Raw genomic sequence first — 13087 nt, forward strand, 5'->3', positions numbered from 1 at the left:
CCAATGATTGATTCCTATGAAAGTAAATATTTAACAAACTAGAAATATAATGAATTATATAATATTAATAATTTCATTTTGAAGTGGAGTCAGTAACTTTTTTCCAACTTCAGTTCCAGCCAAAATTGGTCCCAACTCCGTGACTCTGACTCCACTACCCTGGTACCCTGATACCCTGTGTGTAGGGACCACTGGAGACCATTATACTGTGCATAGGGGCCACTGGGGACCATTATACTGTGCATAGGGGCCACTGGAGACCATTATACTGTGCATAGGGAGCCACTGGGGACAATTATACTGTGCATAGGGGCCACTGGGGACCATTATACTGTGCATAGGGGCCACTGGGGACCATTATACTGTGCATAGGGGCCACTGGGGACCATTATACTGTGCATAGGGGCCACTGGGGACCATTATACTGTGCATAGGGGCCACTGCGGACCATTGTACTGTGCATAGGGACCACTGGGGACCATTATACTGTGCATAGGGGCCACTGGGGACCATTATACTGTGCATAGGGGCCACTGGGGACCATTATACTGTACATAGGGGCCACTGGGGACAATCATACTCTGCGCAGGGGAAATAAATTGTTTATTTATATCAAATCAAACATAAAAAAACAATATAAAACAAAAAATGGCCCCAAACGGAGAGAGGGCTGGCAACGGCTCAGACCGATGGGAAGCACAGCAATGCAGTGCAATACAAGGATACAGGAATACTGAGCAATAAAGAAGGGAAGCAAGGGAAAGAAAAGAAAAAGAAAAGAAAAGATAGAAAAAGAAAGGAGAAAAGAATAAAAGAACAAACAAGAACACAACAACAACTCCCGGTCAAAGGTAGCCTAAGAGCGTGAAAACATCAACAGTGGGACAACCCACTTAAACAGGTCTGGGGGGGGGGACACTGCAGTATACCCCCAGAGAGCTGCAAGACTAAATCTATCGGGGGAACAGGTAGAACAACAATGAATTGCTACCCACTACCCGAACGAGATGAATATTGGAGAGATAAATTGGAGGGGGGGGGGGGTCAGACCTACTAAAGTAGGACAGGCCCTGAGGCCTACAGGGGTAACAAGGCACCTTGGACATGAAGGGAGGACTAGCCTGAAGAGCGATGGCAAGGAAAGGAAGTCTACATGAGGGACAGAAAAGTGAAAGCACCTCAATCAGAAAGGAGGACACAAGACCTCAGAGAACCAGTGGACGAGGGAGGAGCTCACTGGAAACAGCCGTCACTAACCAGAGGCCAAGGGGACCAAAACTAGGCTAGGAGGGATGAGATATGTTACCCTAGTGGAAATCAACCAGATTACAAGAGACGGGACAACATGCAAAGCTAATTAGGAGACAATAACAAAAAGAGTCCCAGGTAGAAGGCTACAGGGAGAGGGGATAGCCTGTCAAAAAGGAGTCTGCGGTGCGCTTTTCACCAGATGACGCCAACGAGGCAGGGTGGAGGAGGAAGGTAGCCCAGCAGTTGTGTCAAGTGACCAATCTGGGAGAGTCCGTTCTGGAAGGTCCAGGAACTTCACCAATAGGTCCGCTTGGTCAGGAGAGTGGAGTGAAAACGATGCACCATTGCGTTGAACCTGGAGGTGGAAGGGATGGCCCATCTGTATGTAGCCCAAGCATCGCAGATAACTTGTAGAACTGGTTTGAGGGTTCTGTGCAAGGCAAGTGTATGCCGGGAGACGTTAGGAAGAAGCTGCTCCTGAGAGTCCTTAAATTGGGTCGGACCTTTCCGCCAAGCTGCTAGAAGTATGTCCTCCTTCTCCCTATAAAAATGGACTTGGCATAAAACATCTCAAGGATCTGTGGTGTCTTTACATCTGGGGCCCAACACATGGTGAACTCTGTCTATGTGGATCTTTGCATCCGCAGGTCGAGGGAGGACGATATTGAAAATAAAGGTGACAGAGCGAAGATAAGCAGGGAAAACCTTATCAGCTTTACGTTGTTTCGGCGACTTCTATTCTCCTGGTCGTTGACTTGTAGGAAGAGAGATCTATTGAGAGCTCATTGAGTAGTCAGGAATTGTTCCACAGAGGAGAGATGTTGGTCAATGGAAGCAGTCTGCCGTTGTTGAGTAGATACCTGCTCAGAGAGAGAGTGAAGCTCTGACCTGAACTCCGACATAAGACGCTCCTGTTTCACCTCAACCCTGCGGACAATAGTTTCCAAGTCCACCTTAGTGGGCAGAGACCTGAGAAGGTTCCAGATGTCCTCCAGTTTAGGACGTTTAGATCTATGGCCCATGGAAGCTGCGTCCTGGAGAGAGGAGTCCCACATGTCAGAGGAAGGCGGCAAGCAGAGAGCAGCAGCTGGAGTCATCGAAACTCCTCCAAGAGAAGACCCAGACATACCAGAGTCCCAAGTGCCATTACTATTATCTATCTATCTATCTATCTATCTATCTATCTATCTATCTATCTATCTATGGGGGCCATTTTATAGGATAAAAGCACAGATGTGGTCACTTACCTTCTGGTATGAGAACCAGCCCTATAAACAGAATAGAAGAAGAGTTATCAGATATAATATTCATAACTAAAGGATTATTACTGTCACCCCATAGAGTTTCCAGTACTAACAACTGCTTAGTATATTCTATAAAACATAACTTATTTATACACAAAAAGATAATTTTTCTGAATTTTTATTATTTATTATTTTTTATTATTTTTAGTGCCTAATTTATAGGTTGGGTATAAAAAGTGTCCTGTGGATGGCGATCTGGAGGAGGGGGAGGGTTGAAGCCTGTGAGTCCATCTTATATGTAATACATTTGTAATGTGATGTACTGTATGTTTTTGACTCGAAAAACAAATGGTTAAAAAATTAAATAATGGTTATAATATATTTTTTTTTAAATTAAACACGTTTTCCTGTCTCTAGCTTCTCGGTAACAAAAGGTGATAAAACAAACAAACATACAAATATTATTACAGCCATGTCCATAGCAACCCAATCTATTACTTAATCGATTTTATTAACCACTAGGGTAGATGCCATAAAAATTTAAATTAAATAAAAAAATTATTCCACTTCCCCAAAAAAATTAAATGTGAGTAAAACATCATCTCCCTCTAATAATGATACCAATGAAAACATCAACTTGCTTCACAAAAACAAGCCCTCAAACAGTTTCTTTAGATGGAAAAATAAAAAAAAAAAGTTAGAAGATGGCAATGTAAAAAGTGGTGAAAAAAAGGATATTTTCAGCAAAATTAGTAAAACAGTAAATACATCCCAATACATGGGTGCAAGAGAGCCAACTCTTATCCAGAAAGTACCGATATAAGAAGTGGCGCAATGACTTAACCCCATAAATAAAGCGCCAATGACTTACAGTGTTGGCCAAAAGTATTGGCCCCCCTGCAGTTCTGTCAGATAATACTCGTGTTCTTCCAGATAATGATTACAAGCACAAACTCTTTGGTAATATCTTCATTTATTTTGCTTGAAATGAAAAAACACAAAAGAGAATGAAAAAAAAAAAAAGTCACATCATTGATCATTTTACACAAAACTCCAAAAATGGGCCGGACAGAAGTATTGGCCCCCTCAGCCTAATACTTGGTAGCACAACCTTTAGACACAATAACTGCGCACAACCGCTTCCGGTAACCAGCAATGAGTTTCTTACAAGGCTCTGCTGGAATCTTAGACCATTCTTCTTTGGCAAACGGCTCCAGGTCCCCCCTGAGATGTGAAGGGGGCCTTCTCCAAACTGCCACCAAGAGATCCCTCCTCCCCCACAGGTGGTCTATGGGAATCAGGGCTGGACTCATTGCTGGCCACTTTACAAGTCTCCAGGGCTTTCTCTCACCACCATTTTCTAGTGCTGACCTGAAGTGTGTTTTGGGTCATTGTCCTGCTGGAAGCCCCCTGACCTCTGAGGGAGACCCCGCTTTCTCACACTGGGCCCTACATGATGCTGCACAATGTGTTGGTCGTCTTCAGACTTCATAATGCCATGCACACGGTCAAGCAGTCCAGTGCCAGAGGCAGCAAAGCAGCCCCAAACCATTAGGGACCCTCTGCCATGTCTGACTGTAGGGACCGTGTTCTTTTCTTTGAAGGCCTCTCTTTTTTCCTGTAAACTCTATGTTGAGGCCTTTTCCTACTTTTGTCTCATCTGACCAGAGAACATTCTTCCAAAACTTTTTGGCTTTCTCAGGTAAGTTTTGGCAAATTCCAGCCTGGCTTTTTTCTGTCTCTGGGTAAGAAGTGGGGTCTTCCTGGGTCTCCTACCATACAGTCCCTTCTCATTCAGACGCTGACACTGGATAGTACGGGGTGACACTGTTGTACCCTCGGACTGCAGGGCAGCTTGAACTTGTTTGGATGTTAGTCGCGGTTCTTTATCCACCATCCGCACAATCTTGCGGTGAAATCTCTCGTCAATTTTTCTTTTCCGTCCACATCTAGGGAGGTTAGCCACAGTGCCATGGGCTTTACACTTCTTGATGACACTGCGCACGGTAGACACAGGAACATTCAGTTCTTTGGAGATGGACTTGTAGCCTTGAGATTGCTCATGCTTCCTCACAATTTTGCTTCTCAAGTCCTCAGACAATTCTTTGGTCTTCTTTCTTTTCTCCATGCTCAATGCCGTACACACAAGGACACAGGACAGAGGTTGAGTCAACTTTAATCCATTTCAACTGGCTGCAAGTGTGATTTAGTTATTGCCGCCACCTGTTAGGTGCCTCAGGTAAGTAACAGGTGCTGTTAATTACACAAATTAGAGAAGCATCACATGATTTTTCAAACAGTGCCAATACTTTTGTCCACCCCCTTTTTTATGTTTGCTGTGGAATTATATCCAATTTGGCTTTTTGACAATTCTTTTTGTGGTTTTCCATTGAAGACAAATTAAATGAAGATAATACCAAAGAATTTGTGATTGCAATCATTTTCTGAAAGAACATGAGTATTATCTGACAGAATTGCAGGGGGGCCAATACTTTTGGCCAACACTGTATAAGAATACACAGAACAATAAGCAGCACAATGAGACAGCAGTGTAACATTAGCTGTTAGCACCTGGAATACAATGGTAGATAACGCACAGAGCATAATGAGGGCTCACAACACTAGTACACACTACATTACTCACCCACTTACGGCTAAACTTGTGGTGGGGGAGGGTGTGTCTTCCACCTCTTTACCCACCATATAACCCCTTCTTATAATTCCCCATCACAGACTGAAAGACATGAAGATCATTGTACTTACATAGTAATAAGACGGACATCTCTGTGGACATCATGCATGGAGAATATGCTGTCAAGAATAAAAAAGAGAAGTTGGTTTCTATCAGCTACTTTCTGTAAATTACAAGAAGGAAGGGAGGAGGAAGAAGTATGAGGGGGGTGGAGGAGTGTAGGAGGAACTGTTGTTTACTAATATAGGACCATATTCTGTAGTGACTTACAGACATTATTGGTCACTGTCTCATATAGGACTCAAAACACTGCCACCGTGTATTGGAAAAAATAAACCGTATATAGTGTATACAGTGCCCAAGTATCAGAACCAAACAATCATAAGTAAATACCACCATACAGTGCTCAAGTAAACCCAACACTCCCAACTTCTGGTGTTTTCTTGGGCTTTTTCTGGCATCTCCTGGCCAGCGGTCATAAGTCACCAATAATTTGGCCTTGGTGGTCAAGTGGAGCGAGACTAGGTCATAATTCTTTGTTTCGTCAACGTCATGATGCTTTGAGAGCCCAGAAGAGGAAAGAGAAGATGAGTTTTCTGGACCTCCCTAGGGCCTTCAATGATTATACTCTGATGACCGAGTTTCTTTACTTACACCCCTCCCCCCCTAACCTGTTCAAATCTCTACACATTGTTCTGGTCAGCTGTTAGCTGCAGGTAATAGAACACTAAGGAGAGGCAAGAGGGAGGAGGACAAGCAGTTAGAAGACAGGGAGCAGAGAGAGGATGAGAGCCATATGCACTATCCAGTGAGTGTTTTATCTCACAGCAGAGCTGGATTATGAGTTGAATCATTGTGTCTCGTTCTCATCTCTGCCCTCCTAGTGAACTTTGTAGACTTTGTCATTTTTAGAGCTTTGAATTTAATGGTACAAGAAATAGGTGACCAGTAGAGATGGAAAAACATATTAGGATTAATTTAGATTGGGGTTCGGGTGGTTCAGGTCCAAGATTCATTTTAGGTCAAACAAGTTTGGTACAAATCATTCCTTGAAATGTCTTATAGCATAGTGTAGAACACTCTCAGGGCTACTAGAAACCTATCTATACTATTTCTAGCTCATTCATAAAAATCCAAGAAATGTAGAATATTCAGGTCAAACCCAGCTTGGAGTCGCTTCGCCCATATCTAGAGACCAGTTATTATAATGTGCATGGGGTGTGTCTGTGCAGGTCACCTCAGATAATATCCTTCTATATACTGAACACGGTCAATACTCAGCAGGACACAAAAATAGACCGGTCACTACTTCCTCTTTCTGTATTGTGATATCGAAACTTTTATCATACAAGACATTTCTCACCTCTAACATTTCCTGAGATGTAATGTAGTTTTTATGAATCTTAGTGAATCTTCTGCACAATTTTTTCTGAAAATGTAGAAATAATGCGTTCTTCTGGGGAGATGGTATTTCTTCCAGCCTGACACTTTACTGGAGTAAGAGGACAACTCTACCAGCAAGTGAGAGAACTCACTAGAAGAACATCAGGTCCCTCCAGTTACCGGGGTCAGGACTTTACAACAAAAAGGACATAAACATACAATATTAGGAGAGGAGCAAATAAAACTAAGCATCAAAAGTAGAGATGAGCGAACAGCGTTCAATTGAGTACATGTTCGATCGGATATCAGGCTGTTCGAGATGTTCAATTCGAGTCGAACACCAGGTGGCAAACGGACTAAATATTCGTATCCCCTCCCACCTTCCCTGGCACTTTTTTTCCACCAGTAACTGTGCAGGGGAGGTGGGACAGGAACTACGACAACAGAGGCATTGAAAAAAAATCGGAAAATGTAATTGGCTCGCTAATTCAGGTGACCTCCAATTTATACGAACAGTGGATTTAATATCCGGGTCATGTGAGACTGTGAACTATGTGACTGTGAGACAGGGACAGATGTACAGGCAGGGTTAGCTAGGGATTACCTTTATTTAGCTGGGAATGTCACTCACCTAGCTCTTTGGGGCTCTATCTGGTCGGGATCCCTGTCAGCTTGCGATATGCGGGAGCTGACTTTTTCCCATAGGAATGCATTGACCAGTGTTGATTGGCCGAATGCCATACAGAGTACAGCATTCGGCCAATCAACGCTGGTTCTGCTGGAGGAGGCAGAGTCTAAGATCGGTTAACAGCAGTCTCCATTCTGGTCCGATCTTAGACTCTGCATCCTCACAGACGAGCCTCCGGCAGAACCAGCGTTGATTGGCCGAATGCTGTAGTCTGTATGGTATTCGGCCAATCAACGCTGGTCAATGCATTCCTATGGGAAAAAGTCAGCTCCCGCATATCGCAAGCTGACAGGGATCCCGACGTAATACAGTGACTTGGGCATGTAAGATGCCCCCAGACATGCTTCCCCTGCTGTCCCAGTTTCATTCCAGGGTGTTGGCATCATTTCCTGAGGTGTCATAGTGGACTTGGTGACTCTCTTGAATTGAATAGTGGTTTCCCCCTAAAGTATTTTTTCCCCATAGACTATAATGGGGTTCGATCAAAGAGTCGAGTATTGAGCGGCTACTCGAATTGAACTTCGAACATTTCACTGTTCGCTCATCTCTAATCAAAAGAAAGGGAAATACGGATCTGTATCTACAGGATCTCCGAGCTGTATAGAATAAAGGACAGAGGAGCCAAACGTCTCCTGAAGTGTAGCCCTCACGATTTCCAGTGTAAAGCAAATTCATCATTCCACAGTAAGTACAGAAAGAGTCAAACATGGCCAAATTCTATCGTATGAACAAACCCTAAGAGCCAGAAAAGTGGTGAAGGAAGGAAGGAGATCAATCCCCAAAAAAGTAGAAGGACGTTCACGTTTTCCAATTCAGTTGTCTTTATTAGTGGCACATACATACAACACATTCCAAGATTTACAACCTCTTTTTCAAGTGTACAATTGGCATGGTGTAATAGGGTTTGTATTCTGATGCGAGGTGTAAAGTTAGAATAGAAGGTTTAATAATGCGACAGATTTATCAAACAGCATTAGACACTGTGATAAATCTGGTGCAGTATAAGACTGTCCGTTTGTCAGTGATAGTAAATCGGTCTTGATTAGAGATGAGCGAACGCCGTTCAATTGAATACAGATTTGTTCGAATATCAGGCCATTCGGGATATTCGATTACAATCGAATACAAGGCTGCAAACGCAGTAAAAAAATTGATTCCCCTCCCACCTTCCCTGGCGCATTTTTTGCACCAATAACAGCACAGGGGAGGTGGGACAGGAACTACGACAACGGAGGCAGTGAAAAAAAAAATCGGAAAAAGTAATTGGCGGCCGGAAACAGATAACCTCCAATTTAGACGAATGGTTGATTTACCATTCGACTAATTTGGGACTGTGAACTATGTGACTGTGAGACAGCGACAGATATACAGGCAGGGTTAGCTAGGGATTACCTTTATTTAGGGGGGAATGTTACTCACCCAGCTCTTTGGGGCTCCATCTCGTCGGGATCCCTGTCAGCTTGTGATATGCGCGAGCTGACTTTTTCCCATAGGAATGCATTGACCAGCATTGATTGGCCGAATGCCATACAGAAGTATGGCATTCGGCCAATCAACGCTAGTCAATGCATTCCTATGCCGAGATGAAGTAGAGCTGAACCTGCTACACACTCAGCTCTACCAATTTAGCAATCCGATGCAGCAGCGCTGAGTGTGTAGCAGGTCCAGCTCTGCTACATTGGACACTGCTACATCGCCAGCACTTAGGGTTGAGCCGATCTTGACATTTCAGGATCGTTTTTAAAATCCAATTTCCGATCATTTGGAGATTGGATTTTAAAAACGATCCTATTCACTACACAGCATGTAGTCCAAAAATTGCTGGACCCCACGCTGTGTAGTGATTAACATCCCCCCCACCGTTGTCCACTTACCTACATAGCTGCAGCTCCCACCTCTTCTTGGTCCGGTCCTCTGTCCACTTTTCTTCAGCGCCTGCCCCCGCCTCCTGAGACTAGTATTATGGAGAAGGTGGGGCTTAGGAGAGTGTGGGCAGGTACTGGAAGGGGAGACATGAGTGATGCACTCACATCTCCCCGCCCACACTCTCCAGCTGCACTAAGCCCCGCCTACTCCCTGCATCTCTACAATACTAGTCTAGGGAGGAGGGGTCATCTGTCCTCCCCTTAGTAGGTGGGGCATCACTCACGTCTCCCCTCCCAGTACCCACCCACACTCTCCTGAGCCCCGCCTTCTCTATAATACTAGTCAGGGGAGAGGGGGGCAGGGCGCTCTGAAGACCAGACAGAGGACCGCACCGGACCAAGAAGAGGACCTGGGAGCTGCAGGTAAGTGGACAACAGTGGGGGGGAGGGGGTTAATCCGATACTGCACACTCAGCTCAACTACTCCAGAGATGCAGCAGACTAACACACTCAGCTTTGCTGCATCGGACTACAAACATCGGCCAGCTCTGCTACATCTCTGGTGTATCTGCACTACTGCCAACCATCCCTTCAGCTACTCCTCCTGTCACACACATCTCTTGTGTAGCAGAGCTCAACACACACTCAGCTCTGCTACATCTCTACAACAGAGTGTAGAGATGTAGCAGAGCTGAGTGTGTGCTGAGCTTTGTTACACCAGAGATGTGTGTGACAGGAGGAGTAGCTGGAGGGATGGTTGGGTGTAGCAGAGCTGAGCTCTGCTTTATCTCCGGTGTAGCAGAGATGCAGCAGAGCTGAGTGTGCAGCAGGGTTCAGTGCACACTCAGCCTTGCTACATCTCCTGCATCTCTGATGCAGCATCTACAGCCTCTACAGCCTCCTGCATCTCTAATGCAGCAAAGCTGCGTGCGCAGCAGGGTTCAGGGCATCTCTGATGCAGCACAGCTGAGTGTGCAGCAGGGTTCAGTGCACACTCAGCCCTGCTACATCTCTGATGCAGCAGAGGTGAGTGTGCAGCAGGGTTCACATCTCCGGTGTAGCAGTGCTGGCCATGAGCTCAGCTCAGCTGCATCTCCGGTGTAGACGAGCTGAGCGCATGGTCAGCACTGCTACATCTAAGCATAGGAATGCATTGACCAGCGTTGATTGGCCGAATGCCATACAGAGTACAGCATTCGGCCAATCAACGCTGGTTCTGCTGGAGATGGCGGAGTCTAAGATCGGTCCACAGCAGTCTCCATTCTGGTCCGATCTTAGACTCCGCCTCCTCACAGACAAGCCTCCTGCATAATGAACGTTGATTGGCCAAATGCTGTACTCAGTATGGCATTCGGCCAATCAACACTGGTCAATGCATTCCTGTGGGAAAAAGTCAGCTCCTGCATATCGCAAGCTGACAGGGATCCTGACGTAATACAGTGACTTTGACGTGTTAGATGCCCTCAGACATGCTTCCCCTGCTGTCCCAGTTGCATTCCAGGGTGTTGTCATCATTTCCTGGGGTGTCATAGTGGACTTGGTGACTCCCCTGAGTCGAATGGTGGGATCCCCTCAAACGAAGCATTTTCTCCCATAGACTATAATGGGGTTTGATATTCGTTTGAATAGTCGAGTATTGAGATGCTATTCGGAACGAATAACAAACATCGAATATTTTACTGTTCGCTCATCTCTAGTAACAGGACAATGGAGAGTGTTTTACTTTATTAAGATAGATTACAATGTTTTTTTCTGCTCACCTGTACCATTCAGTTGTTTTATAATTAGAGGGACACTTTAACATTTTTGAACTTTATATTTGCTATTGGGAGGATACAGGATTCTTGAAGGGACTGACCCACCAATTACAGTGAAAGGACCTTTCTTTCGCTCCACATTCAACCTAAGTGCAGCCGGGCTGAATGTTGCGTGACTACTGGTGGAAGACAATCCTATTCCCTTCATCAGGAGCACAATGAGATAGACAAAGTACAAATACTTGGCTATCTCCAGGAATTCCATTGAAGTGAATGGGAGTGCCCGCCGTCATCAATCCCACTCAGTCCCACCCTCAGGTCAAGTTGAATGTGGAGTGTGAAAAAGATCCTGATGGGACAACCCCATTAAAGACCTGCAGATGATTTGTAGCAAAATCCTTTGAAAAGCCATTCAAAAAGTCAAGTTAAGCCTTGCTGCAGCCGTTATCGTAGGTTGTTTCATGTCTAGTTCCACTTCACATCCGTATTCACGTGCACTGTATTCTTTGGAGATGTTTTTATCTGCGGGAGTTGAGATTCTGGTAGATGTCGGCTGAGATGTCAGACGTTTCTTGAGAAGCTCCGACTTGTCTGGAGTTTACTACAGCATAGACAATATCCTAATGCAGAATACAATATAGTCATTAGACTGGCAGGCTGGGCCAACGTCTCTAAGAATAAAACTAGAGGTATGAAGTGTCTTGGTAGAATGTTTTGTGCTTCGATAAATGTTGACAACAAAATACAGACAGAAGGTCTACTTGTGTCCCATCATTACTTCTGTCCCAATGGGGAATTCTATCTTAACTTGTCTTCTGAGATATCTTGTGATGTCCATGAGCTGGAACCACAGATAATTCACATATAGAAAGAACTAAAGCACCCAGTACTAAGATTAATATCCCTCAGCTCAGCAGTAAGCAAAGATCTCCAGAATTAACCATCTATAGGAATCACATTGGGGATAATTTATTAAGACTGAAGTTTCCGTGCTGTGACTGTAACAAGCTGTGCACCTGTGTGATCATCATATAACTATGAACCATCCATCCCATGATCATGAACCATCCATCCCGTGACCGTGAAAAATCCATCCCATGACCGTGAACCATCCATCCCATGACCGTGAACCATCCATCCCATGGCCGTGAACCATCCATCACATGACCATGAACCATCCATCACATGACCATGAACCATCCATCACATGACCATGAACTATCCATCCCATGGGCATGAACCATCCATCACATGACCATGAACCATCCATCACATGATCATGAACCATGCATCCCATGGGCATGAACCATCCATCACATGACCATGAACCATCCATCACATGATCATGAACCATCCATCACATGACCATGAACCATCCATCACATGACCATGAACCATCCATCACATGACCATGAACCAGCCATCACATGACCATGAACCATCCATCACATGACCATGAACTATCCATCACATGATCATGAACCATCCATCCCATGGCCATGAACCATAGTAATTTCTGTTAACTTACTGGTCCATTGTCTTTTGCCAAGCGATCTAAAAAACAAACAATAAAAAAACTTTCAGATACGTATATATTGCAGTTCTTTTAGTCAACAGGACATATACACCATATATACATTACAGATATGTCCGTACCTATATAACCACTGAATAGTGAGGAAATAATGTCTTCTGAGTGCCATCTGTGTGTCCCCCCCCCCCCCCGCCTGCTCTAGAAAAACATATTCTGACTGCTTTATTTTTCAGTATCACGGACAGAACACACATTTTTCTATGCATCCATAGGCTTGAATTTAAGTAGAGAAAAGAGAAAAAAATGTATGTGCAAAATTTTTTCTCTTCCTTACCCTTGGTCTGTAAAAAAAAATGGACATGTGAATGACTCCATTAACTATAATGTCCATTTTCTAGCCGTTATTTTCAAGGACAGCATTAGATAGATAAATGTGAGCGTAAGAGCCCTAATACCTGTCTGGACATGTTTACTGTAAGTAATATAGACTTTATATAGGATATCAACAATATACAGTGTTGGCCAAAAGTATTGGCACCCCTGCAATTCTGTCAGATAATACTCATGTTCTTCCAGAAAATGATCGCAGGCACAAATTCTTTGGTATTATTATCTTCATTTAATTTGTCTTCAATGGAAAACCACAAAAAGAATTGTGAAAAAGCCAAATTGG

General features: G+C 44.2%; 2 protein-coding genes across 2 annotated transcripts in view; both read right to left on the reverse strand.

Annotated features, from left to right (window-relative positions):
- Window positions 1-5289, reverse strand: part of LOC142214300 (Fc receptor-like protein 5) — a 97763-nt gene extending 92474 nt beyond the window's left edge. Inside the window, exons 1-2 of the mRNA XM_075283211.1 lie at window positions 5259-5289; window positions 2499-2519 (exon numbers count right to left, since the gene is read on the reverse strand). Coding sequence (XP_075139312.1) covers window positions 2499-2519; window positions 5259-5289 — 52 coding nt within the window. The remainder of the gene's footprint in view (window positions 1-2498; window positions 2520-5258) is intronic.
- The window catches only part of LOC142214623 (Fc receptor-like protein 5), a 384847-nt gene that overhangs the window by 197740 nt on the left and 174020 nt on the right, over window positions 1-13087 (reverse strand). The window lies entirely within an intron of this gene.

This window comes from Leptodactylus fuscus, chromosome 7, assembly GCF_031893055.1.
Source record: "Leptodactylus fuscus isolate aLepFus1 chromosome 7, aLepFus1.hap2, whole genome shotgun sequence".
NCBI classification, from domain to species: domain Eukaryota; kingdom Metazoa; phylum Chordata; class Amphibia; order Anura; family Leptodactylidae; genus Leptodactylus; species Leptodactylus fuscus.